The sequence below is a fragment of the Tauraco erythrolophus genome, chromosome 17, assembly GCF_009769465.1.
Source record: "Tauraco erythrolophus isolate bTauEry1 chromosome 17, bTauEry1.pri, whole genome shotgun sequence".
NCBI classification, from domain to species: Eukaryota; Metazoa; Chordata; class Aves; order Musophagiformes; family Musophagidae; genus Tauraco; species Tauraco erythrolophus.
This window is the reverse complement of record NC_141481.1, coordinates 16,346,476-16,374,327: the sequence shown is the minus strand read 5'-3', so window position 1 is coordinate 16,374,327 and position 27,852 is coordinate 16,346,476. Positions and strand designations below refer to the sequence as shown.

At 59.3% G+C, this 27,852-nt stretch overlaps 1 protein-coding gene across 1 annotated transcript; it reads left to right on the top strand.

The window, feature by feature from the left end:
- The first annotated feature begins 78 nt into the window (after window positions 1-78).
- On the top strand, window positions 79-27,530 carry NTN3 (netrin 3). Its single transcript, XM_086622340.1, has 7 exons — window positions 79-119; window positions 3,502-4,469; window positions 11,374-11,562; window positions 17,875-18,024; window positions 18,936-18,989; window positions 26,853-26,927; window positions 27,202-27,530. Exons 2-7 carry the CDS (start codon window positions 3,503-3,505, stop codon window positions 27,528-27,530), a joined length of 1,764 nt encoding a protein of 587 aa, XP_086478466.1. The 5' UTR covers window positions 79-119; window position 3,502.
- The last annotated feature ends 322 nt before the right edge of the window (window positions 27,531-27,852 follow it).

Below are 27,852 nucleotides of genomic sequence, written 5' to 3'. Positions count from 1 at the left end.
TCCAAACCGCACGGCTGTTAGCATTCCCCGAGCGGAGGAGTGAGGAAATCGCCCACCTCAAAAATGCAGCCACTTCTGGGGAGGAGCTGGGAGGGCGGCTGCTTCCACGGGAAGGGTGAGCCCATGTCCCCCCAGCCCTGCGGGTGCTGCTGGCGGCCGCCCGAGAACCTCGCTGGGGACGCTGTCGGGATGCTCTCCCTGGGAGATGCACCCCATCGCTCACATCCCTCCTTGTACCACATCCAAGCGGGTGCTGGGCTGGATTTGATGCCGAGGAGCTTGTCCCGTTTCTCCCTGCTTAGTCAGCAGCCTCTCCTTGATCTGAACCGGGGGCAGCAAAGATGGGAAGTGGAAAGGGGGGGGCAGATGGGGGCTGGGGAGAGAAATACCCACTCCCAGGCCTCTCTGGCAGCTTGCCGGCAGTCCCGGGGTCGCGCCGAATATGCATAAAAGGGAGCAGATTGCAGCTTGCCCTCCTCTCCGATACGGAGGTGAGGCCCACGGAGACCACCGGCCCCGGCTCTCTTTCAGCGGGATAATGGGGTGAGCCGAGCGCGGAGCGTGCGTGCCTGTGTGTGGTCTCGCGGATGATAATGGTTTCCATTCATGCCCTGCCTCCGCAGCGCCGAGCCACCACGGGGCCAGCGTTGGCTCCCCAGCAGGAGCAGAGCCCCCAAAAGTTGGGCACCGAATCTCTGGGGCTCGTGCCTTGGTACGGCTGGTGGGAGGGACAGAGTTTCCCATCAGGGCAGGGAGGACGGGCAGGAGATGCTCGTGCCCCCCGTGTGCCCCAAGAGCAGCAGCCATGCTGGCCCTGGCTCTGCTTGTAACACCTTCGCCTCTGGGCTCTCCCCTTGCCACCATTGCACACCAGTGCTGTCTCTCTCTCCTGGGCAGGGGTTTCCCTGTACTTTTGTGTCTTATCAAACTGGGCATTAAAAGGTCTTTGCAGGTGGCACACTTGAGTGTGGCCCTACTGCTGTCCCCTTGCTGCCATGTAGCAGAGAGAGGGTGGTGGGTGCAGGAGGCTCCTCCTCAGTGGGGTTTAGTGGGTGCCGTGTTCAGTACACCCTGAGTCCCCCTGCAGTGAACGGATGCAGCTGCTGGGGCATCCCTAGGGGGGTTTCTTCTCTCTCCTCCCACCACCCAGGGTTGTCCCCATGCTATGTGCTGCCCTGGGGCTGGTGGGATAGAAGGTGGTGGTGACTGCACCCTGCTGGATCCCCCTCTGTGGGGTGGGGGTGATGTGGGAGCTGGTGGGAGTGAAGGGGCCCTGCTGGCCTCCGCGGGTACGCGCGTGTCTGGGCATTGCGGGAGGATCCATCAGCATTTCACAGCTCGCTGTGCTGGGTGTGAGTGCAGGAGCAGGGCTGTGGCTCACTGCTTGGCACCAGGCTGGTGCTGGGGATGATCCCGTCGAGATTGTGTTGGTGGGGGGGGGGTTAACCGAGCACTGTCTTTGCTCAGCAGTGCCCAGAGAGGCAGACCCAGCAGAGCCCGGTGGGCTTCCTGCAGCTGGGGATGCTCTTCACTGCCGGCTGCTTGTGGCACTGGTGCTTCGTCCGCTGTGGTCGCTGCTGCATCCTGGCTGCTCCCCTCTCTACTCCCGCAGCCTTTGCTCATGTGCCACACTCCTCGAGTAGGGGATTTTTGGTGCTCCAGGGACAGCATCCCTTGTCTTGCTGCCTGCCGGCTGCCCAGCCACCGAGCCATGTCCCCGAAAGGCTCCGCAGCCCTGCCGGATAGCGGGGGATGCGCTGCTGGGCGACACGGAGACCACCAAGGGAGAAGCTGATTTTTCGGCAGTGAGCGTCTCCTTTTCCATCAGCAGAGGATTAAGCAGTGAGGAAACAGCACGGAGATGGCAGGGCCAGGATTTGTCCTGGGGGATATGTCCGGGGATGGGCTGAGACCCTCGTCCCTGCTCCCCCCTCAGCGGGCACGGGCTCTGGTGCTGGCTGCCTGGCTGAGTGTGGCTGGGAAGGGAGGAGCTTCCCCCCATTAGTGGTTTGGCAGCTGGGAGAGAGGCAGCTTTCTTCTACAGAAAAGAAAAAAAAAAAGAAAAAAAAATGTCCCAGATCATTTGAAATGGGCTGGCCCCTGCCAGTCTCCTTCAGCTGGAGCGGGCAGCTGTGCAAGCAGGAGTGGTGTTGGGGGCAGCGTCTGCCACGCTGGGTCATGCTGCTGGCATCAGGCTTTGTTCCTGAGATCAAAGTGCAAAACCCAAGTCATCCCCTAAGGATTTATGAGCAGGAGAGGGGACGATGGGGGAGATCCCCTCTGCCTGCTCTGGCCATGGCACAGGATGGTAGAGGCCAGAGAACCTGCCTTGGTGGCTGGGGTGGGCAGCGCTCAGCTCAGCCCCTCCGGCCGGGCACGTGGGGTGGCCAGGCTGATGCCATCCACCCGACTGGGCAGCTCAGGGCTCTACTGCCAGCTGCAGCGCCCGAGGCCCTTCTCTGATGAATGTGTGAGCCGTGGCTGCTGGCACAACGCTCAGGATGGGGCATGGCCGATCTGCATCTCCTGGGATGCTCCCGCTGCAGCCAGAGCCGGCGGGAGGGGACATGACCTCTGGTCCCTCTTCCACCCTCCATGCCAGCGGTGTGGGAGATGGACCGTGTCCCCTGGGAGCCACCCAGCACCCCCTGGCCCTGTGCTGCGCCTGCCAGGAGAGGAGCCCAGCCAAGCCCTTGGTCCTTGCTTTTCCCTCCATTAACAGATAGGCTGGACCCAGAGCTGAGTTTCTTGGGGGTGAGGCCAGAAAATCCTCCTTTGACCAGTGGGGATACCTGGGCAGCTCAGTTAGTGGGATTTGGAGGGGATCCAGCCCCCAGCTCGGAGAAGCCACTGTGCCCGTGGTCAGCAGGATGCTCCCTGTCACATAGCAGGAAAGTGATGCCGGATCCAGGAGCCCTTGCTGGACCTTGGGGCTTCATCCTGGCAAGCTCCTGCCTGTTGCAAAGTGTCCCTGCAAGGTATTTTTGCTGCTGCTCCGTTCTCCCGTGCTGGTGGGAGCTGTTTGGGCTGCGGTCGACTAACTTGGGGCTTGTGGCTACTGTCACAGCTGATAGGTCTCCCCAGCTCTTCCCCAACACATCTCCTTGGCATCTGTGCATGACAGCCGGGGCTGCTGGCAGGTGTGAATGTCCCTGTCGCCCCTGAGACAGTTTATTAGAGGCCAGGGAAGGACTGAACCCTGATTTCAACTGCCTCCTTCCAAAGCTCAACTCTTTCTGCTGTTTCCCGCGGAATTTTGCTTCCGCGGATGGATTCCACAGGGAGGAATTGCTGTGGATAAGGCACTGGAAAGGAATCGCCTCCCTGCCCCGTTCCCAGAATGCTGCATCAGTAGATGTGGGGCGGGAAGGTGTGTGTGGGTCATGGGGGTGTTCCACATCCCTTACTCGGCGCGGGCAGTGCCGCGGCCGTGCTGCTCCTGCTGCCCTTCACTCTCTTTGCTCTCGCCCCAGGCAGGAGCCGCTTCCCTCGCCCTGGGAGGATGGAGGTCCTGCAGCTCCTGCGCCTGCTCCTCACCACTGCCATGCTGGGCCTCTCCCAGACAGTGAACCCCTTCGTAGCCCAGCAGACCCCCCCGGACCCTTGCTACGATGAGAACGGCGCTCCTCGCCGCTGCATCCCCGAATTTGTCAACGCCGCCTTCGGGAAGGAGGTTCAAGCCTCCAGCACGTGTGGGAAGCCCCCGACACGGCACTGCAACGCCTCGGACCCCCGCCGAGCCCACCCACCCGCCTACCTGACCGACCTCAACACCGCCTCCAACATGACGTGTTGGCGCTCGGAGACCCTCCATCACTCGCCCCAGAACGTCACCCTCACCCTCTCCCTTGGCAAGAAGTTCGAGGTGGTCTACGTCAGCCTCCAGTTCTGCTCACCCCGCCCTGAGTCCACCGCCATCCTCAAGTCCATGGACTACGGCAAGACCTGGGTGCCGTACCAGTACTACTCCTCCCAGTGCCGTAAGATCTACGGCAAGCCCAGCAAAGCCACCGTCACCAAGCAGAATGAGCAGGAGGCCCTCTGCACCGATGGCCTCACCGACCTCTACCCCCTCACCGGCGGGCTCATCGCCTTCAGCACCCTCGACGGGCGACCCTCCGCCCAGGACTTTGACAGCAGCCCCGTGCTCCAGGACTGGGTGACGGCCACAGACATCCGCGTGGTCTTCAGCCGCCCGCATCTCTTCCGCGACCTGGGCGGCCGGGATGCTGGTGAGGAGGAGGGGGGCACCGGCTCGACCCCCTATTACTACGCGGTGGGGGAGCTGCAGGTCGGCGGGCGCTGCAAGTGCAACGGGCACGCGGCGCGCTGCGTGAAGGACAAGGAGCAGAAGCTGGTGTGCGACTGCAAGCACAACACGGAGGGCCCCGAGTGTGACCGCTGCAAGCCCTTCCACTATGACCGGCCCTGGCAGCGGGCCAGCGCCCGCGAGGCCAACGAGTGCCTGGGTAAGCGATTTTGAAATATTTTATTTGGTTTTTTCTCAGGCTGAAACCCTATAACGGGTCGTTGTGGGAGGAAGCGATGGGTGCTGAGCCAAAGCAATGGAGAGTGCTTGTCTGGAGATGCTGGGGAGCGTCCACCTCACTGGAGGGCTGGGAAAGGCTCAGGCATCTGCCCCATCTCTGCTGCAGGTGCCTCCCAGGAAGAGGGTGGTTTGACCATGAGCCAAAGCACCAAAACCTTCCAAAAAAGTCACTGATGTCTTCCAGCTGGTCAGCAAACCTCAGTGTGGGATGCGGGGTACCCGACTAGGGGTGTTTCTCTTGGGCACCAAAGCAGCTGTCCCTGGGCCAGGAGAGGGAATTGTGGTGGTTCCCTGCAAGATGTGCTTTGGGGCAGGGGGCAGGCAGCAAAACCTGGCAGAGATTAAGGAAATACTTGAGACACCTCAATTCAACATTTTATCATTTGTGTTCGGTCTGGCACGGTGGCAGTTTTGGCTCGTCTGTCCTTGCAAAGGTTTCCATGAGTTGAAATCGTCGTTGTCGAAGTGAAACATTTCCGAAACATCAAACTGGCGTTGCTTGGCTGTCCTGCTCGTGAATCTTTGCGGGATTTTGATGGAGGTTTTTGCCTTTTGTCCTGATTTGGGATGGGGTTGGGAGATGCCAGAGCCCTGTGAAGGTCTGGGAGAGGGAGGAACAGCCTCTTGCTCCTGCTGGACCGGAGCCCGGGTCCCAGGGGGGTGGCGGGAGGATGGAGACAAGGGAAAGCTGTACCATTAATCAGCCCCTGAAAGGCTCAGTGGATGTGCCAGAGGTCAGAGGGACTTGTTAGTATTTGTGATCGATGCCTTGTTGAGATCCCAGCTGTCGGCTTAAATATATATATGTTACAGCACGTTTCTTCTAAGAAAGGCTAAAAAGGCAACGGATTCAAAGCAAGTGCCAGAGCCAATGCTTTAGGCATCCTCATGCCCTGTGGGAATGTGTCAGCTTCCCACTTGTCTCAGAAAGATGAGTTTTGGAGCAAGGCTCAGCTAAAAACTCCTCAACCTTTTGCCCTGCCCGTGGCTGCTGCTCCAGCTGCTGGCAGGTCGGGCAGGGCAGGGCTCCGGCTGGTGGGTGAACCTATGGAAAACCCCTGGGACAGCAGGAGGACCCCAACCGGCTGGCTGCCTCCCTTGTGCACCCCACGCCGCATCTGCCTCACTGCTGAATCCTCCGGTAAAGCAGTGGGATGGCAGCGGAGGTGGCTCTGCTGGCACAAAAGGGGTTAAACCGGAGGAGGCTCATTTTGAGGGAGCATCTGCAGATCTCCTGCCTGTCTTGTCCATCACAGAGTGAGGGTCTCGCTCCGCGGAACCGTGCTCCTGAGCATCCCTGCCCCCAGCTGTGTCACCCTTTTGGCAGATGGGGCTGAAAAGATAAACGAGGGAGAGAAGAGGAGGCGGGGGCGCAGCGCGGTCCCTTCAAGCTCCCCCCCGACAAGCCCCGCGCACAAAGACCCTTCCCCGAGCTGCGTGTGAAAGCAGTTTTCCCTGTTGATTCGCTCCCCTTCTTTCTCCCTTTCCCCTCTCGGGCTTTGTGCCCTCTCTGAAGGGACCTGAAAGAGCTTCTCCATCACCCGCCTCCGAAGGGCTTAGCGGCTGAAAGCTGGATTAGCTCCCCGAGCTGTCCCCTCTGTGCCTTTCAACAATGACATCCCCCAGCCAGCGCGAACAGACGCAGCAATTAGCACCAATTAAAAGGAGAGGCCGCCCGGGAAGTTCCCTTTGCTCAGTCTAGGGGCTGTGGGATTTCGGACTCTGTCCGGCAGCCGGGCATCGGTGGTGCTGGTTGGTGGTGGTGGATGGTTGCACGTGGCTGGGGAGGGGTGAGGAGGTGGAGGATGGGTGGATGAAGGAGCTTGGCAGCCTAGTGCCAGCTGAGCGGCAGGGCTGGGGGGCTGCAGCACCCCAAAAGTGGATCCGGATGGAGCCGTGGGGCTGGTACAGCTTCAGGTCGTGTTGGGAGGTCACCTCTTGGCTCTGCACTCCTCAGCACCCTGCCTGGGGGTTTTGTCCCCCTCTGGTGTGCTGGAGTCTCTGCCCACTCTGGCCTAGGGGCAAACTGGTGTCTTACACCATGTCACGGTGCTGGACATCCATCCAGGCAGAAGATTCATTCACAAGAATTTCTGCCTCTGGCTGGTGTGGGGAGATGCAGAGGTGAAATGGCCCAGTGATGCTTGAGGTTCGAGCACTGGCACGATGTGCAGCCCTGCCACGGCTGCCGTCGGGTGGCCGCGGCGTTCCTGGGGACATCGCTGCGGTGTTAGGGGGTCGGCGTGGCTTTGGCAAGCAGGCAGGTTTGGGGATGGCGCAGCTGGGACAGGTGGCAGTGGATTTGTCACGCTGCTGGCTCGGCAAGAGGTCATGGTGCCAGCTCTGTGCCGCAGGGCGTGTGGCCCCGTGCCTGGTGGTCAGAGAGCGGTGCCATCGGCCCACGGGCACAGGGGGCTCTCCTGGTACCGCGAAAGGGCTGCGTGTCCCACAAGGAGCTCGCCCTGCCAATATTGGGATGCTCTGCGTACCCTCTGCCCGGAACAGGGGAAAGAGAAGGACAGGAAAGAGCGAAACGTGTCCCCATCCATGTGTCCCCCCAGCTTTTAGCCCGGGTCGGGCTCAGTGAAGGATAATCCCAGCAGAGTGGCTGGCAGTAGGATGGCCGAATTCCCAAGCTCCCCCCTAGCGATGCATCAGCTTTATTCTTGCAGACTGGCGTCTCCTCCTTCCCACCGCCACTGCCAGTCCCGGCCTGCACACGCGGAGCTATCGGGGCAGCCCGGTCACCCCCTCGGCAGGCTGTCCCTGAAACACCCGGCCTGGGGAAGGGGGGGAAGCGGATTAGCACAAGGCAGCCACTGGAAGTAATTGATGCACTCGCTGGTGATGCGGGAGCTCTTGTTCCCTTTGTGGCCGCCGCGGCGGGAGTGCTCCCCGGAGCATCAGGATAATGCTCGGGGCTTGCTTTGATCCAGAGGCTCGGCAGGGAAGGGGCTACACTCTCCTGGGAAGACCTCGCTGCTCCCTCCGCTTCGGGATGGGGGGCTGTGGCGATCGATCCGGGATGCCAGTGCCTGAAAACACCCATCCCCAGGCAGTGATGGGATTTAGAGGATTCCATGTGTTCCCCCCCGTGTCCTCTGCGCCTTCCTCTACACGTTTGCATTCTTTTTCTATCTACCTCAGTGCTTCCCATGCAAAAATTATCTCAGAAGTCCCCCAGGGAGCTGGCCTGGGCTGTTTTACCCCATGGAGCCGGATCTGTGCTGCCGGTGGCTTGTTGGCAGTCGCATCTGCAACCCCTTCCCTCACCGCATCCCCCGACAGTGGGGGGCTCCTCGCCCTCTCCCCAGCAGATGTGCTGGAATCCGGCGGGTTCCCAGCAGCACCGGCCATGGCCCATGCCCAGGGAGAGCAGGGGGAGGTGATTCGAGGTAGATGATGGCTTTTGGAGTGGGCAAGCGGGCAGTGTCCCCCTGCCACCCCTGCCCGGGCACCTGCTCCCCGTGGGGTGCAACATCTGAGCGCACCTGGGGTGCAGGGGGGAGGCAGCCACTGTGGTGGAGGGGATTAACACTTGTCTGACCATCCCGAGTCCTGCTCCTCCGGGGCTGGGGCTTGTCCCTCGCACCGCTGTGCTCAGCTCGCAGCCCCTCGGGGAGGGCTCTCCGCTCCTGCTTCTCCTCCTGCTTCTTGGCGGTAGAGACACGAGCCCCGGCCCCACTCTCCGAACACGTTCCCCATGATGGAGGGGCAGCGTGGATAGGAGGGAAGGGGCTTTTCTGGTCTCGGTTCCCATCCCCAGGGCGGAGGTGCAGCCCCATCCTGCCCCGCCATCCCAGCTGGGCTCTCCTCCAGCCAAAGCAGGGGCGTAGCTCAAATCCGCTGCGGGTTGGCAGCAGCGGCCGGTCTAGGGTTTCGCTGAGCCGGCTGCCTTCGCTAATTATTCCCAGGGAAGTCGTAGGGGCGGTGAGCCCTGCTCCTGCCCCGTGGGCTCCATCGCCTGCCACGCGTGTGCCCCGGTGCACGGCGCTGCCTGTCCCGTGCCAGGGGGTCCCTGCCCCAAACCTCCTTGTGCTGTCGCTCCAGGCTCCTCCAGCCGCAGTGGCCGGGAGGAGAAGGGGTTGTGGGGTGGCCAGGGCCTGGGCAGGGGTTCAAACACCATCAAAAGGGGGACAGAAGGTTGCTCCATTGCAAAGTGTCGACATTTAATTAGTCTATTATTGCAAATTATTAGATCTTGTGATTGTTTAATTGATCATATGATTGTTTAATTAGGCATACAGTACAAGGGCGGAAGCGAGCTACTAGGTAATTAGCCCCAAACTGTGCAATTAAATTCTTATTAATACCCCAAACAGCAGGGAACATTCAAGCCTTTAATTAGTGATTAACGGGAGACAGACAGAGCTTGCAACCGAGCCGGCGCTGAGGAACAGTGCAAGCATTTAACCGGGGAGAAGGGGGACCCGTCTGCCCCGATTAGCGCCGGGCGGCTGCGCCCGAGGGTTGAGGGGACGGTCACGCGTGCTGGTGTGACCCTGTTCCCGAGCAGGGGACAGCCACCATCCCAGCATGGCCAAGCCCAGCCGGGTCCCTATGTCGGCTGGCCGGGATCGTGCCAAAATCCCGGCTTGGCTCCTGCTCAGCCGGCGGCAGTTCGCTGATGGCCACCCCGGCTGGGAGCAGTAACCCGGAGCAGGCAGCATCGCTGCCCATGGGCAGGGGATACAATGCTGGGCAGCAGGAGAAGGTTTCCTCCCAGAAGCTGTCTCCTGGGAGGATCTGCAGCATGTTCCCAGGAAAAGGTGGCCCTGGGGCTGATGGGGATGTGCCAGCTGGGAGGGCCCGCACGGCAGGGCAGGGTCGGTGATGCCGTGAAAAGGGCCCGGCCAGTTACTCTCTCACTAATTAAACTGGAGGCAGAGAGAAACCCGCGCTGAGGGTGGCGAATCATTTACCTGACCTTTCTCCTCTGCTGCCCATCACCTCTCTTCTGGGCTGCCGTCCTCTCTCCTTCCCCTGAGGATGCCGGAGGGTTCCTGGGGGTGGCCCCAAGCATTCTCAGGAGGACAGCAAAGCTGCCTTTTGGGGTGACCCAACTGGCCTTTCAGTGATGCAAGGGAACAACGGGGCTCCTCCACCTCCAAAAAGTTGCTCCTTTGCCACAGTTCCATGTTGGTACCTTGGTTGAGCAGCGTGAACCACCCCAGCTTGTCCCTGTCCCGCTATCTGGTGAGTGCCAGAGCAGACTGGATGTCGGGGTGCTTCACCGCATCTCTCCTGGCTCCGGCAAAACCTGGCCGAGTGTCAGAATCCCTGGCACAGCAGCATCCTGGGACCATGGGCAGTATTTGCTGCTCTCCCTCCAGGCGCCACGTCCCAGCACCCAGCCTCGTGTCAGAATTTGCCTCGAAAGTCCGTATTTTTCAATGGCAACACGGAAGAAAAATGAGCTCAAGAGGCACAATCCCCCAGAGGCACCTACCGCCACGCCGGAGTGCTGTTTTGATGCCCGCCATGTGATTTTTACACTCATCTCGCAACGCGGGGGAGCCCCGGGGGCAGCTGAGGTTTGAGCGCGTGGTGCCAGCAGCGCTGGGGCGGGCACCAACCTTTTTCTGCGCTCAGTTAAGCCTCCAAAAAGGCCCTTTTTTAGGGCTGAGGTTTGCTCCAACTTTCTTCCCCCAGCGTCTCCGGGGCTGGAGCGTTTGATCTGCGCGGGCTGAAGCTCCCACCGGCGCTGCCGGCCGGCGGGGAGGCGACTTCACACGACCGCCGAGCCAGGCCTGAGCAGTTAAATCTGGGCTGACACGTTAATGAATTTCACAGTACGCCTGGAAAAAACTCTCACCCAACCTCAATTTACCGGCGCGGGGAGGGGGCCGGGGCTGGGGGAGGAGGGCGCTGCGTTTTGCCGAAGGAAATCTTGTTCCCATTATCTTTTTTTTTTTTTTTGCGAGAGTGTGAAGCAGGAGCGGGCGTTGCTTTGCCTTTTTATCTGGCACACGTGGGATGGGGCAGGGGGGCTGCGTGGTACCTGTGGCTCATGAAAAAGTAGCCTCTGTGTGTGTTTGCAGGAGCGCGCACGTGTGCAAGCATCTGTGCACGCTTATTCGTGCACGAGTATGGATGTCCGTACGTGCGCATGTGTGTTTGGATGCGTGTTTGTGCACACGTGTGTGCGTGTGTGTAACTATATGTGGATGTTGCTGTGTGCATGCGTGTGCGCACACGTAACGGGGTGTGGATGCTTAGGTGCACATGGTTGCGTGCACGTGAACACGTTTGTGTGTGCTGGTGCACGTTTGTGTGTGCTACGTGGGCTTCTTTGCATGTGTGCGCATGCACGCAGGGTAGAGCCTTAAATATAAGGAATGTGGGGGCTCCGTTGCACACATGGAGGATGGCACCCCATGAGGCAGCAGGGGCAATGCCATCACACGCCCTGGCACGAGGCAGGTGGTCCTGCCCGAAAGGCTGGCTGGGCTCTGCCACCAAAGCCAGCTGCTGGGGAAGGGGCAGGGAGGACGGCGGGGCTGCAGGTGCTTGGCTGGTGCTGCCAGCCCCCCCAGCTGCACCCCTCCACCCCACACTTGCCTGTCTTCAGCCGAGCAGTGCCCCGATCCTACACGTGCCCTTTCTCCTCTGCCCTGACCTCCCAGCACCGGCCCCATGGGGCAGCGGATACTGCACATCTGGACGGCACGTTGGGGCCAGCTGTGCCGTGCCCTACCCATCCCGCTCGCCCGGCACAGGCAGCCCCAGGCCCCAGCAGCAGCAGAGGGCACCGGAGCAGCTCCAGCACACCCAGGGCTCCCAGGTTTCACCACCAGCCCTCACCCTCTCCCCTTCCCTCGCAGCCTGCAACTGCAACCTGCATGCCCGCCGTTGCCGCTTCAACATGGAGCTGTACAAGCTCTCGGGCAGGAAGAGCGGCGGCGTCTGCCTCAACTGCCGGCACAACACCGCGGGGCGGCACTGCCACTACTGCAAGGAGGGCTTCTACCGGGACCTCAGCAAGTCCATCGCAGACCGCAAGGCCTGCAAAGGTAAGCTGGGGGGTCTCCATGCAGGCAGCATGGGTGATATAATCTTTCTTGGTCTCCTTGCTCTTTCCTTCCATCCTTGGGACATCCTTCTGCTCTGCTCAGATCTAGGCTGCTCCCTCCAGCAGCTGCAGGTCACCCTCCATCAGTCTCTGTTACTCTGCTCATCTCTGCCACCCCAAGGGCACCAGGCGGGGACATTGCTTTGAGCCCAGTGCCTTCTCAAGGGACGGGGAGGATAATGGGCAGGGAGCAAGCAGGCTCCCAGGAGCCTCATCTGTCCTGGGAGGATCCTGGTGTGGCCGCAGTTATGGTCTTGGCAGTTGGTGTTTGGAGAGATGCTGGGCAGGTGCTGGAGAAGGCATGTGACTGGGTGTGCTGGAAACCCATCTTTGACACTGATGTCATCTGGGCCATAGACACACTCGGAAGCGTTCCAGCTGCTTCACAAAGTGACCCGTGGTGGCTTCCTCGCCTTGGAGAGCTGGCGATGCTGACGGAGGTTTCCGTCTCCCTGCTGGGCTGTGGTGCAGGACCCCACAGCATGCGTTTCAGCTATGGGATGGCTCCTGGGACCTGTTTCTGGGAGGATGCTGAGCACCATGGCTCCCAGTGCCTGCAGGCAGGGTGACTTGTCCCTGAGCTGGCCAGAAGCCACACTGGCTCCAAGCCATCAAACTGCAGCTTGACCTTGCAAAGTCCTCAGCCTGTGCCAAATATCACAGGACCTGCACTTCTCCTCTCCCTCCTCTAGCTCCTGGCCAAGCCTGTCTTGATTCTCTTCTCTCTCCTTGCTCAGCTCCCTCTGCAGAGCCTTCTTCCTCCGTGAAGCCTCAAAACAATAGTTTCACCAAAGATGTTGAGATAAGAAAACACCTTTCCAGTCCTTGATGGCCATGGCTACTCTGAAGCCAGGAATTCATCCCTGATCCCCAGCTTAGATTACAAGTACCCCCTGGAAGGGAGTGCAGCGTCCCTCTCCAGTGCATTGTGCAGCCGCGTGGCCGCCGAACACCTTCACTGCTGCGAGGACATGATGCTAGGATGTTTATGTAGGGTCTACAGGAACTGCTGAAGCTGGTTTTGGACCATTAGTGTTGTGGCCACAGACCCGAATTGAAGGATTTGGCTTTTGGAATTCCCCTGTTGGGTGCATTAGTGTTGTTTGTAGGTATGGCTCGTTTGGGTCTGGGACGTAACAGGTGAAATCCCTCCCTTGACCGTGCTGTGTGAGCTGCCCCCGCCTCTCCCCATCCTTGTTCCCATGGGAGCAGTCGTGAGGACGGAGCAAAGGGAGAAATTTCCCACGTTTGACCGACGCCGTGGCGGCAGCGGGAGCGCGGCTGAGCGGGCGCTGCCGTGCCCGCAGCCAGCTTGTTAGCAAACGGCCAGCTAATCATGTGTAATAACCCGAGCAGCTGAATTGACAGGTCCCACCTTGGCAGCCCGTGTCCCCGGGGGACCATCTGCTGCTTCCCAGCCCCATGGCCTCGGCCAAGCTGTGTCACAGCCATGGCTACGGGCATGGCAGCCCCCCAGCAGCAACAAGGGTTTCCTGTTGACAGGGCTCATGCCAGGTGGCAGCCAGGTCCCAAAGCCGTGCCAGGTGCCAGCATCTTTGGAGTGACACTGGGAGGCACTGGGAGAGAGGAAAAGGAGGAGGCAGGACAACATACATCCCGGAGGTCTATAGCACAGCCTCCCGGCTGAGCTGCCACCCAACCTCCTCAACCCTCCCCAAACGAGGGGTTTCTGCTCCCCTTTGGTTCACCAGCTCCTTCTGTTTTTGTTACCAAAATTATCCGATAAAATCCCAAGCAAAGTGGAAGCCTTGCAGGCATTCGCCTGCCTGTGGGACCTGGGGTCCCCAGTGCCGCCTCTGTGCTGGGCATTGAGGGCTCTGTTTCTGCTCCAGCCAGGGCAGAGAGCGTTCACCAGAAAAATAGTAATAAACAGAGCAAGCAGGATTTGGCCGGGTGCTGGAAGCAGGGAGGAGGGTAACTAAACGTGGCCCACTCGACACATGGGTCGGAGCTGGGTGCGGGTTTGTGGGACTGGGGACACTGTGGGAGCAGCGTTTCCTTCCCAGGCTGTGGCTCGGGTCCCTCCGTGTCCAGGGCTGAGGATGGAGGAAGCAGAGGGGCCCCGGCTGCCTGCGGTCTGCCAGGGCAAGTCCTGCTCCACCGTCCTCGTGGGGTGGCAGTTGTGGAGCATTAAGGTGATGGAAAGTCTCAGATTCGAGGTGGCTCCTCTGAAAGGGACGGGGTGAGCAGAGCATCCCGGGGTGCTCAGGAGCCGGTGGGATGGGGCAAGGGCTGATGTTGTGCAGGAGAAACACGAGCGACCAATGCCTCGGCTGTGGTGGAGCAGAGGAGCAGGGTGCTGTGGCAGGTCCCCCCAGCAGACAAACCTCCCTGCCCTGTCCCTGTGCCAAGCCACGGGCAGGTCTCTGCCAGCCCAGGCTGCTGCTTCCAGAGGGCTGGCAGGGTTTGCCTGCGGTTTGGAGATGCTGCAAGGGTTCAGCCCAGCCAGATGAACATGTGCACGAGGGCCGGCCCCGCTACGGTGCATATGTTGAGGAGGATCTGGCAGTATTGGTGGTACCCTGGGTCTTGGGAGCCAGTTCCTGGCTCTGCCTCAGGGAACAGAGTTAACAATAAAATCCCCGATGCTTCTGCTCCTTTGACTGCCCCTCCTTCAGTAAAGCAGACAGCTTTTCCACTCTTCTCGTACTTAGCCAGTGGTGGATCTGTTGGGATTGGGAGCTCCTTGGAGCAGGACCAGCACCTGGGAGCCTGCCTGCCTGGTGCCATGGATGGGAGCTGATGCTGCCAGAGAGATACATAAATACACAGAGCCATGACAAGGCAGTTTGGGCTTGATTTTTCCAAAGATGTGTCCTGTACCTACAGCTCAGCTCCCTACAGTCCTGCAAGAAAAAAGAAAGAAAAGGAAAAGCAAGTCTCACAACAGCAGATCTTAAAAGCAGGCGTGGAGCAAACTGCTGTGAAGTGACATCTGCAGCTTTGGATGAAGGTCTTTACGCCTACCGCAGCGCTGGTCCAGGGCAGGAGCTGAGCATCTCAGCAAAGGCAGATGTTGCAGGCGCTAGGAATGAAGCTCAGTTTATATTTGGGAGGCGAAATCCTAGCCCAGAGCCCAGGAGCTACTACCTTTTATTTAAACAAACCCCGATACTAAATAACTATCCAACCATGGTTCATCAGGGGATGTCTTTGAAATAGGCACAAAAATTCCGACTGCGGATTTCACAAGCCCACGTCTCCTGCCGACAACTGAGCGGAGCTCTCAGCCACCGGCCGGCGAGCGGGAAGGCTAGCTCTTCCCCCCGGCCGCCAGCCTGCCAGCAGCCAGTGTCACCGCTGGACGCTGCGAGATGGAAAAGCTGGGAGGATGGAAAAGGCAGAACAACCTACAGGATTAATTCAGTGGTGGTAATTGAAAAGTCAAATAAAGAATGGCTGTGCATTAATCCCCGTAATTTAAACAAAGCTGTAAACCGTGAGCTTTCTCCAATGAAAACTGGGGAAGCAGTAGCAGCTAAGCCTTAAGACGCAAAAATACCCTCAATATTAGGTGCAAGACATGCTTTTTGGCAAGCACAGCCCGATGAGTTAAGCTCCAAGCTAGGGACTTAATCCACCATTCAAGCACTGTGGGCCAGATCCTGGCAACCGGCAGGGCCGGGAGCTGCAGGGCTCCGTGTGTGGGCAGCGGGCGCAGGGCTGTGCTGTGACCCGGGGCCGGGGAGGGGTCCCCGAGCCAGCCCCCCTCTGCGGGTCATGTCAGGTCGAGGAGGGATGGAGATGCTACAGCTGGAGCGGTGGGACGTGGGATGCGGGACCTGTCAGCGTAAGCACTGGGCGATGCCTGGAATGCTCTTCCCATCGGAGTGGGAAGGAGCAATGGATTTTTGTGGGGCCGGGGGAAATCTCACCACAGTGGGGTGAGGGACCAGAGATTGATCTGGCTGAGACCAAGCTCATCTCCCAAAGACACCTATCTGTTGTGGATGCGAGATGAGCAAAGCTGCAGGGAAAACATGGCGAGTCACTGGAAGCCTTCTTCCACCGCATGGAGAGACATCTGCTTAGAGGAATTGGGTTGTGCTGAGAGTTATGTCCATCCTTAGACTTTACTCCAGGAGTACACCGCTGGGACCCGAGAGATTATCCGCAACTTGTGAAGCTCAGCGCTTGTGTAAGCCTGAGTGTGCCTCTGGCCATAGATTTTTTAGGGCAGGGACTGTCTGTCGCGGTGTGAGCAGAGCAGGAGCAATGGCTGCAGGGACCTCTGAGCTCCCTGCGTGGCTGAGCCTCTCGGACGAGCGGGTGTTTGTCAAGGCTTGCGCCCAGCCACTCTGAGGTGGTTGGACTTCACCGGCTGGAGATGGGCCCTGTGGCCTCAGGAGCACTCCAAGCAAGAGCCCTTCAGGCAGGGCAGCACCAGGGTGATGCTGATGGCATGGGGCCACTCTTTCCAGCACGAGTGGTGGTGAGGATGGGTGATGCTTCATGCCCAGCTCCACCAACAGAAACCCAAGCCTTTGCTAGTGGAAAAGAGACAAAGCAATGGATGGTTTCCAACAAGTGTACCTGCCAGCTTGTCAAAGGCACCTGCTTCCTCCAAATGCTGCAGGATCCAGCCGAGCCCTGTGGAGCAGGCATAGAGAGACCATCAAGATGCGTTTGAAGTGGCTGAAATGTCCTGGAGCATGGCGGTTCAAGAGAGGGCAGTAAGCCCAATGTTCTCCAGGTGAAGCAGCGGTGCTGTTGCCAGGGGTCATCCGGGGCTGGCCAAGCACCAGACCATCACTGCTGGCTTTGCTCCTCACAGTCTGGGGCCGGACCATGCCTTGATCTCAGGCCCTTTGAGGGTCCCCGATGACCTGACGGCAGGCGTTTGCAGGAGAGCTGGCCGCCCTGGCAGGAGACGAGCCTGTTGTGGCTGAAGAAAGACCCCATGTTTCCGACAGCCCCGCGTCATGCCAAGACTCCCTCGCTCGCTGCCATTTGTTATCACAGCTGAGCCCCCAAAATATCCTTGTCAGAGCGACGTCCGCTTCCAGTCCCAGCCAAGATCTGATAAGGATGAAGCATCTGGTCCCCATTAGAGGCTGCTCACTCTGGTTTCTGGCTGTGCTGGAGGGGGCTGAGGAGCAGCACCGTGGTGCTCGCACCAGTCCCATCTGGTGAAAATTAGGGAAACGATAACATCGGGGGGCTGCGGGGGCAAGTTGGGGGGGGGGGATATTTTTGTTTTGCTTTGGAATCACATTCAACTCTTACATTGATGGAGGCCCAGATAACATCCTCCAGCTCATAACCAGCCCAGCCCAGCCCCGGGCAGTCAAGTGGGAAGGTCCTCTCCTGGGTGAGCATCTTCTTCCTGCATCCCTCTATGTAGACATCCCTTGGTGGGTCTGTCATCCAGTGTGGTGTGATGGAGAACCCCTTCAGGTCTGTTCTGAGTGAGAAGACCCAACTTTCACCCACCTCGAGTATAGCTTGTCCCTGTGGAGGCTGTGGTAGAACAGCATGGGGACATCCTTTGGCTGGGGTCTCCAGGAGGCAGGATGGGCTTGGGAAGCATTGAGAAAACCCACTTTAGACCATCCTAACACCAAGACAAGGACAAAGCTTGTGTAAAAGCTCAGTGGTCGTTCAGCTCTGCGGACTGGAAAGCTCAGAGGTGGGGGAGCAAGTAGAGAAAATGCCTTTTAGTGCTGTGACAGGAGCATCGCCCCAGGGTTGAAGTGGAGGAAGAGCAGACCCGGGCATGTATCTGCCCGCTTTCTGTGCCCCCAATCCCACCCTGGCCGTGAACAAGGGTTTGCATGGCCCCGCATGAGTCCCACTCCCTTTGCTTGCACGGGACAAGGCTGGCAGCAGGCGCAGGGCTGCCTGTGAAAATCCCTCCTCCTGCCTGCATGCGTGCCAGGCTCTCCCCAGAGCAGCTGCCGGCAAGGCGGGCAGGAGGAAACAGTTCTCCTGGTGTCAGGACCTTAAATGCGACCTGGTGGCTGCAGGTGACTGCGTGAGCTGCGGGGTATCCAGGGGCTCATCCCTGTCAGCAGAGGCTGTGCCCTGTCCAGTGTCCACTCACCCTCCTGCCCGTGCTGCTCACAGCACACATGGGGCCATGGTCTGGACCCAGGGGTCTTGGCGGTGCTGCCACTGGTGGGCTGGAAGAGCCCACCTCCTCCTCGCCTCTCTGGGGGTGGCATATTGGGTCCAGTTTGGGTTTTGTGTTGGCCATCACCTCTCCTGTAACCTTTTCTCTCTCTCTCACCAGCTTGTGACTGCCACCCTGTCGGCGCAGCCGGCAAGACCTGCAACCAGACAACAGGACAGTGCCCGTGCAAGGACGGTGTGACCGGCCTTACCTGCAACCGCTGTGCCAAGGGCTACCAGCAGAGCCGCTCGCCAGTGGCCCCCTGCATCAGTGAGTGCCGCTGTGCCCTGCCCTGCGCTTGGGGACCACCATCGGCACTGCGGGATGCTCTCCTTGGGCTGGATCCAGTGGGTGCCTCTTGGTCCTCCACCCATGTGCAGGTGGCTTGTGGTGGGTGGGAGGCTGAGATGAGAGGGCATCTGTCCTTAAGGACATCCTCCAGTTAGGATGGTTGGGTCACCTTCTGGGGGCACCCGTGCTTCACATCCCCCAGCTCAGGAGGCTCCGAAAGGCCCCTTGGGTTGGTGCTTTCAGCTGACTGGTTGCATCTTTAGCTGCAGCAAGGTGCCCTCCTCAACCAACTGAGCCCTGAGCATGGTCAGGTCTGGGGCAAGGACAGATGCTGTGGTCAGCGTAAAACCGTGTTTATTGTTGCAGTGGGTCTGGATTTGACCCAAGTGACCGAGGCTGGCACTGCTGGAGCGGTGGCAGTGGGGGTGAGCTGGCGGGGCTGGCTCTTTTCTCATCGTTCTTCCCCAGATTTGGGGTCAGGACAGAATTTCCCCCAGGTTTTGTTGCCAGGAGTCCCAAGAAAGCATTGTCTTTGCCCACACTTACCCCTGTGCTGTGCAGCCTGGAGCACACTCAGATCAGCCCAGGATCCGTCCGATGTCCAAACTGAGTTGAGATGAGCTGAGTATCCAGGGAGCATCTGTCCCTGGAGCACGTCCTCTGCAGCAGCGACTTAGGGCTCTTGGAGGTTCCAGCATTTTGGCCTGTCCCAATTTATTGAGCTCAGTTTGGGCATCTCCAGGTCTACTTAATGGCCTGTGATATTCAGGTCAGACTCGTCCCATTGTCTTTCTTCACAAGCTGCTGGAGGTGACCCACAAAATGCCCTCTGCATCACCCCCAGAGGTGGGGACCCTTTTCCTTAAGACATTTCTCACTTTCTCTTCCAGAGATCCCTGCCATCAACCCCACGTCCCTGGTCACCAGCACAGAGGCGCCTGCGGGTAAGTGTTCCACGTCCCAGCCCGAGGCCCCAGCCCTGCCCAGAGACATCTCATCCCACCTCCCCTCTCCCTGGCACACCAGGGCTGAGCCCCATCAGCCCCCTTTGGCAAAAAGATCAACAGCGAAAAAAATTTGGCAAAAAAAAATGACTCAGATTTGAAATCCTATGTATTTCTGGAAAGGGACTGACAAAGCTTGGCGGGGCTTTCTCAGGGAACACGTTTCTCCATGCTCTCCAAGGAGGACATCAGGGATGCAGCCCACAGGGCCCTCACCCCCCTTGGCAGGTTATGGCAGGGGTTGTGGCAGATGGCACCGATGGCACCGGTGGCTCGGTGGGTGCTTGGGGGCTGACTTTTTTCAATCTGCGTTTATTGGGGCCAGTGCAAAGAAGTTTCTCCCAGGGTGGTGTGGGTCTGGCAGGCTGCTGGCTGCGGACAGGCTCAGGAGCCCCTGTGCTGGGCCATGGGCTGCCAGGTCAGCCCTGGGACATGGGTGACATTGGGCTCGCCCCGTCCAGGTCTGGAGGAGTGAAGTGTCTGGGTATGAGCTGCTTGTCCCAGTTCCGCGGGGTGATGGGACCACAGGGTGGTGGGACCATGGGAGGATCAATGTCAGTGCTGCTGTCACCCAGTCAGAGAGCGGGGCAGCTCCGGTGGCAGGCTGCAGGCTTTGGACAGGCGAGAGGGGCATTTCTGCTGCTGTCCTTAGGGCTCCTCAAGAGCCGCCCTGGTTTCCCCAGGCTGGAGTAGCAAGGCTCGTGTCTCCGTGCGTGCTGCGGCTTTGCTCGTGCTCTTGCAGAGGCTCAGCTGGGACTGGGCAATTGTGGGAGGGAAGGGATGCCATCCAGAGGGACCTGGACAGGCTGGAGGTGTGGGCCTGTGCGAACCTCATGAAGTTCAACAAGGCCAAGTGCAAGATCCTGCATGTGAGTTGGGGCAATCCCAAGCACAAGTACAGGCTGGGCAGAGAATGGATGGAGAGCAGCCCTGAGGAGAAGGACTTGGGGGTGTTGGGTGAGGAGAAGCTCACCATGAGCCGGCACCGTGCGCTGGCAGCCCAGAAAGCCAACCATGTCCTGGGCTGCATCCAAAGCAGCGTGGGCAGCAGGGCGAGGGAGGGGATTCTGCCCCTCTGCTCTGCTCTCCTGAGACCCCCCCCTGCAGTGCTGTGTTCAGCTCTGGGGTCCCCAACATCAGAAGGACATGGAGCTGTTGGAGCGGGGCCAGAGGAGGCCACAGAGATGATGTTAGGACTGGAGCACCTCTGCTCTGGAGACAGGCTGAGAGAGTTGGGGCTGTTCAGCCTGGAGAAGAGAAGGCTCCAGGGAGACCTTCCAGCAGCCTTCCAGTGCCTAAAGGGGCTGCAGGAAAGCTGGAGAGGGGCTTTGGACAAGGGCGTGTAGTGACAGGACACGGGGCAATGGCTTTGAACTGAAAGAGGGGAGATTTCGATGAGATCTAAGGAAGAAATTCTTCCCTCTGAGGGTGGTGAGGCACTGGGACAGGTTGCCCAGAGAAGTTGTGGCTGCCCCATCCCTGGAAGTGTTCAAGGCCAGGGTGGATGAGGCTTTGAGCAACCTGGTGTAGTGGAAGGTGTCCCTGCCCATGGCAGGGGGATTGGAACTAGATGGTCTTTGAGGTCCCTTCCAACCCAAACGTTCTATGATTGTATGCTGCATGCACGTGTGGCTTAGAGTCCCTCTTCCAGCCCAACCACAGCCCAAGGCCCCACCGAGGTGCCCTCAGCTCTCACCCTGACATAGCACGTGCCGATAGCACCACAGAGTGGTTGTGTCCGCCTCTGGACCCCGCACCACCATGCTCAACCCTCTCCAGCACTGCAGGATGCAACCCCACAGGATAAAGCAGCCACTTTGCATCTCCTCCCCAACCACTTCTCTTCCATCAGCCACCCCCTGCCATCTCATTGATCTTCCTGGCACCTCCATGTCCTGTGCGGTGGTCACCAGCACTGGGAGCAGCAGATGGGCTGTGCTGATGCCAGGTCAGCTCTCCAGTGGCACGCATGGCTGTGCATAGGAGGGGATTGGAGCAGGCCTTTTCTCTCTCCCAGCCTCTTCTTCCCCAGTCCTATTGACACCGTAGCATGGCTGTTCCTAGCCATCCCGCTTCTGTCCCTCTGTAGTGATCCCAAGTCAGGTCAAGGGGGAGAAGCTAGGGAAAGAAGGAGCCCCTTTCCTACCCATGCCACCCTTCACCTGTGGAACCCAAGACCTTGGTCTTCTCCCACGTGCCAGTGTTGGGGAATACACATTCCGCACCATCCTTCACACTGCAGGGTGGCCCTTCCCATGGCACATGGTCCTGGGAAGGGAACAGAGGCACCTCCAGCTCCCCATGCCCATATCTAATGAGGAGCTTCCCTGTTCCCCATTTGGGGTACGTCCATCCTGGGGGAGCCTACACACTCCTTGGAGACACAGTGCCCTGCCTGCATCCTTCTTCCCAGCTCTCCTTCCTGCAGCCACCCTACCTGGGGGGATGGAAAACATCAACAGCCCCTTCCCAGGCTGGTGCATGCCTATGATGTGCTCCTCAGCCTTTTGGGAACGTCTTCCAGCATGGCCCCTGCAGCCACGTGCGTACACGTGTGCAGCTCCGAGTGTGCCCAGTAGCTGTAGGAGGGGGAAGAGGACAAGAGGTGCTGGAGATACGGAGCCATGGCAGGAGTAAAGGGCATGGACGGGGATGGAGGGGCGAGATGTGTGGGAGGAGGCTGGTAGCTCAGCTCTTCACAGAGCAGCACACGAATCCCGCGTATTGATGCAGGGTCTGGGAGCGCTGCACAGCCTGGCGCCCACCCAGCGCCCACGGGCAGGTTTCAGCCCTCCTGGCCCTGCTCCATGGAGGCTCTGGGAAATGGGAGGTGTTGTTGGGATGTGAGTCAGCAGGCCTGCATGGATCTGGCAGAGGTTTCACTCCGCCGTGGTCCCACTGTAAAAGCCGGGCTGTCTGTGATGGTGACTCTGCTGGAGGGGCTGCGCGGGACAGGGTGGCCCACCACTGCCTCTGCTCCTGCCTGGCCTGCCTGCTGCTAGGGAGGGAGCTGGGAACACCAGGCTTTGGGAAAAAATGGGAGGGGAAAGGGGGATTTGGATGGTTTTATTGCAAACAGAGTGTGACACATGGAGCAGAGTTACTCAAGGTGACTCTCCAGCGCTTTATAAATAGGAGCACTCTTAGAGTGATGTCTGATATTTTCAGCTGCATAAAAATCAATGGCACTCGCTGGAGTGCCACCTGCCTGCTGCCTGCACCCTGATGCCCCTCTGCCTGCATCTTGCTGCCCCAGGAGCCCCCAGGGCACCCCTGAGGGGACATTCAACCCCTCAACACCCCACAGTCTTCCCAGCCCAGGCAGCCTCCGAGCCCCTTCTCCCCCTGTTTCCCCACCTCCCTCCCTGGCGCTGGCAGCAGGTGCCGGGCTGCGGGAACAGGGGGGCATTGTTTGGTGCCGCCGTGCTCAGGTGCTGGGCTCCCCCCCGCCTTTCCCCATCCTCCTCCCTGCTGGGGTCCAGTCCACGAGCGTGTTTGGGCTTTTCACTGATGTTGCCATCCTCTGCATCGCTCTTCCCAGCTTTCTCCTGCCTTTCCGACCTTCCGGAACCTTTGAGGTCCGGCTTTGATCTCTCTGCCCGAGCGGCCAACTGGCTCGGCAGCAAAAGGTCTTGGGTCTTCTTGTAATTTTTTTTATTATTATCTTAAAATATTTTCCACTTAGTGGAAAAAAAAATTAATCCTTGTTCGCCATTAGCAGAATTAACAAAACTTGTGGAGCGCAAAACAGGGCTTTAAAGGAATTCAAAGTCGGCAGTAAAAGATTTGCAGCCGTAACACCTAATTAAGTTACATCTCTCTTAAACCAAAATATTCCATTTTTTTTCCAAAGTGAAGAGAAGTAAACCAGATGTGCAAACTTGCCGCCTCTCGCACACGCTCCCCCCGCAGAGCCGGGGGATGCCCATGCCAGGCCGGTGGCTCGACGGTTGCTGACCACCTCCTCCCACATGCGCGTGGCATCGCCCAGTGCTTGCCCCACTCTGTCCATCCATCCCGCGTGCCAGCTCCCTGCCAGCAGCGGCGACGTTGCCCATGCACGCGGTGTTACTGCCCGCGCCACAGGCAGCAATTCGGTGGGTGCACATCTATGGCAGCTGTCCCCTGTGGTGTCTGTGGAGGATCCCACCCCTCGCCAGCGTCTGCCAGGTCTGCTGCTGATGCGGGTCTCCCCGTTGGTCCAGGGAAGCTTTATCGTGGCACTGGTGAGAGGTGGCTGAGGGAGGAAGCCAGGAGCCAGGACTGCCTGGGCTGTGGCTGTGGTGGCCGAGGTGCACCAAGAGCTGCCCTGGGACACAAACGGGACCAAGCAGTGTCTGGGACAGGGCTGTAGGGTATCCCAGGGGATACAGCGGTGTCCGGGATGGGGCTGTAGCGTATCCCGGGGGATACAGCGGTGTCCAGAATGGGGCTGTGGTGTATCCCAGGGATGCATACGTGTTCCGGGACGGGACTGTAACGTATCCCAGGAATGCAGCAGCATCTCAGGGTTGGGAGGTGCTCTTTCAAAACCTCGGGCTGTGACAGGTCTCTGCCATCCCCCAGCCCCTTCATGGAGCTCGGCTGCCCCGTCAGGCTGCACAGACCCGTCAGGAGGGGTGGGCAGGAGGGCAACTGTAGGCAGAAGCTAAACTTGATCTTCTTTCCACTACCCTGCAGCATGTGTAACATCAGGTCTGGAAAGTTTAAAAAGGAGCTGGGAAAGTGACGGGTTGCTCTGGGAGCTGCCGGGGAAGAGGCACTCGTGAAATGGTTTCTCCAATGGCCATCCAGCTTCTCCTGATGGTTTTGTGGGGTGAACAGAGAGCATGCTGCCCAGCCAGGCTGGCAGGACAGACAGAGCTGCGGCCGGGGTCCCTGGGGCCTGTCTGCTGGAAGAGCCACCACCCAGCACGCAGCATCCTGGCAGCGACAGGAGGATGGAGCTGTGGTCCATAGCCCTGTCCTGGTGAGGGGTGGGGGGATGAGACCCCGAGTAGAGCCTTGCTACGGGGGGAGCCTGCAGGGGCAGGACCAGGTGCTCAGGGAGAGGTGGTGTGTGGAGATCCAGGCAGGACCCAGCCGTCCCCCAGGGTAGTCTGAGCTGGGCGGCCACCTTGGCACCTCTCGCCCGGCCACTTCCCCAGGCACCGCACCCGCCCCACGCGTGGCGATGGAGGCCGTGTGCTCAGCGGCGAGGGAGGGAACCGCTTCCAGTTACTTGGTCTTTTTTTATTATTATTATTATTCCCAAGTTTCTTACATAAATTAAGCAGGAATTGATTTTATGTTTGAGGAATGTTCCTCAGCACAAAGCCGAGGTTAAAAAAAAAAAACAAACGAATCCCAAATTGTTGATTCCCAACACTATTTTCTGACTCTGGAATCACAGTTTTATGACATTAGTCATGAGCAGGAGCCCAGGGCAGTTACTGGTTTCCTTTCTGCTTTTCTTACCTTTCTTTCTTCCCCATCTCCAAGCGAGGGGGGTGTCAGGTTGGCCGAGGCTGCCCCGCAGCCTGGTCCCACCAACCATCACCCCACCGCTCGCAGCTCAGCACCAGTGTGGCCTCAGCACCACGCAGCAGCTATCCTGGCCGTCCTCCTTCCAGACACCCCAGTTCGTGCCACCCTCCTCTGACACAGCACCTCGTGCCCACGGGCAGGCCCATGGCACAACCGTGACCGATGATGGCTGTAGGATGGTTTCAGCACCCCTTGGCCACATCCTTTCACCGCCTGGCCCTGCGTGGCAAACTGCTGCAGTGGCACAGCTTCCAGCTCCGCTCCAGCAGCGGGGGCACCGCAAACCCGTACGATCCTGGATATTCACTGAAGGCTCGCACGGGGCCAGGACCCGGGCTGCACTCTGCAGCAAGTATGGAGGGTCACATCCTGCACCCAAAAAGTGCCTGGTAGCCCTTCTCATGCCAAGGCAGTTGCTTAGGCACACAGACAACCTACTCCGCTCTGCTCAGGGCAACTACCCTGCTGGGCACTCCCTAAAAGAAGGCAGGAGGTCCCTTTTGGAGTCCCCTTCATGTAGCAGGAAAAGACGGAGCAGCGTGTCAGGGATGTGGCTGTAATGTATCCCCTGGGATGCAGCGGTGTCTGGGATGGGGCTGTAGCACACCCCAGGGATGCAACAGACAGAGGCACCTTCAGCGCCATGGCTGAACACTTCAGTGTGCTCAGCAGCCCCCGGGCGCGGGGGTCCCTGTGCCCCCTCTGCAGCCACCCCTGCCACTCCGGGGGCTGCTGTGGGGCTGGGGCAGCTCAGCCAGCCTGGGCAGAGGGGCAGCGCACCAGCACAGGAGGGTGCTGAGCCCAGAATCGGGGCTCACCCCCCTCTGCCAAGAATTAGCTTCATGCTGTGCTGCTTCTGTCGAGGACAAATCTGGAACAGGCGGCACAAAGTGCCCGATAAAAGGGAGCCGGGCAGAAAGGAGAGCAGCAGAGCCCGGGGCGAGTTTGTGCTCCTGGGCTTCTTTCTTTCCTGTTTTCTCCTCCACCCCTTGGCACAGGGCGCTGTTATTCCTCCGTCTTCCCCCAGACCCTCGCCTCCATCCCCACCGATCGCTGTGGCAACCTGCAAACAAAGACAACTTCTGGGACTGTTGGCTCTGTCCCGGGACACGAGGCCAAGCTGGAGAGAGAACCTGCGAGGGGGAGAGAAAAGAAGAAAGATGGGCTTAGAAAAAACATGCCATTTGGAAAGAGACAAATTGAGATGTTCAAAGGAAGATGGCAGGGGGAAAGAAAGGAGGAGAACAGGGCTGCTTCAGGCAATTGTTGGGATCAAAGACTTTGGGGAGAAGGAGAGAGGCATTCCCTGCCCTCCCTCTGCTTGAGATGCAAATCTGGGGTCTTTAGAAATGCACAGAAAAAAGCCTCCTTGAGGGCATGAGCCTCCCCTGAGAGTTGGGGGACAGCAGGGAGGGATGCTGAGTGGTGTGGAGTGGGTGGAGGTTGGCCCACCGACCTCCCTGGCTCTGCTGGAGTGGCCTGAGCCTTGGATGCTTGGGCAGCAGGAGCGACCTGGCGGAGCAGAGCTGCTTCCCTCACCTGTCTGCTCCCCTGGCCAGCGTCCCCTTCCCTGCTTCTGGGGCACCAACAGGGCACAGGCCCCATGAGGATTTATCCCACCACCCTGGCCCCTGAGGGCTGAGTCACCCTGAGGATCACGGCCCCCTTGGTATGGGGTCAGACCTTCCTTTGGGTCCCATCTTTGCGGGGCCAATGATGAGGTTGGTGCTGCATCCTCTCTCCCCCACACGGCCCAGGTTCGCAGGGCCACAGCTGCCCTGGTTGACTCTCCTTGGCCATGGCCCTTGCCTGCAATCCCTGGTGGCCACCACCACCTCGCCTGCATCTCTCCCGTCCATCCCCTTCTGCATCCTGGAGGAGGGTCCCTAGGCTCCCTCCGCTGCCCCTGTGCTGATTTATCCTGCAGGACACTGTCACTCTTGGCACAGGAGTGGACACTGCCTGCCTGATGGGACCAAAGCCCCCTGGTTTCGCCTCCCAGGTGATGTGGTACCAGTGTTTGTGCCGAGGTTTGAGCCCCGACCCCTGCGAGCTGCCAGGGGGGCAGCTGGGCTCTCCAGACCCCTGTCCCCAGCAGCAGCCCTGGCCCTGGCTCAGGAGCCTTCTGGAGGGTGCTGGGACTTGGAGTACCCACCACCCTCTGCCAGGCTGGGTCTTGCAGCTGTCCCCTCCACCCCATTTCCCCTTTCCTTGCGGTGACGGGATCCCATGGGCTTCATGCTCCTCTGTGCTCAATCCTCTGTTCTTCCTCCACAGACTGTGACTCCTACTGCAAGCCAGCCAAGGGCAACTACAAGATTAACATGAAGAAGTACTGCAAGAAGGACTACGGTAAGGACCTCCTCCCTCCCTGGGCCACGCTGGGCTTTGCCGCAGGGGCAGCCGAGGGCCGGCCACAGGCTGGCCATGGGTGGGGGAGATGCAGATGTTGCAGAGGATGGGAAGCACCCAGAGCAGAGAGGGGTCCCTGAATCAGCCCTCCCAAAGGTGTGATGGATGGGGCAGGTGAGGCTGCTAGGGGTGGGCAGTTCCCATCACCAAAGCTTCCTTTGGGGAGCAAGGTAAAGCATCCTCCATCACCGTGCCTCCCCCTCTTTTCCCTCAGTGGTCCAGGTGAACATCCTGGAAATGGAGACGGTGGCCAACTGGGCCAAGTTCACCATCAACATCCTCTCTGTCTACAAGTGCCGTGATGAGCGGGTCAAGCGTGGTGACAACTTTTTGTGGATCCACCTGAAAGACCTCTCCTGCAAGTGCCCCAAGATCCAGATCAGCAAGAAGTACTTGGTCATGGGCATCAGCGAAAACTCCACCGACCGGCCAGGACTGATGGCTGACAAGAACAGCCTGGTCATCCAGTGGCGGGACGCCTGGACGCGTCGCCTTCGGAAACTGCAGCGACGGGAGAAGAAGGGGAAGTGCGTGAAGCCCTGAGGGGTTTCCACCCATCCCGTCCCGTCCCATCCCACCCCGCGCCCAGCCCCAGCCTGGCTGTGCGCTGCCAGACTGCGCCCAGAGACTCTGTACATATATATAGTGTGAACAGACTCTTCTGTCTATAGTGTATATTTTGGCAATGGTTTCCCTTTGGGTGTGCGTGTGCACGCATGGGTGTGCGTGTGGGTCTTTTTCTCTACGTGTGTATTAAAAATAATGCCGTAACGACAAACCTTTAACAAGGAGCAAAGCAGAGCGGGATCCCGTGGGTGCCTGTCACCTGAAGGAGCTTGAAGGGGATTGGTGTCTTACTCCGGGC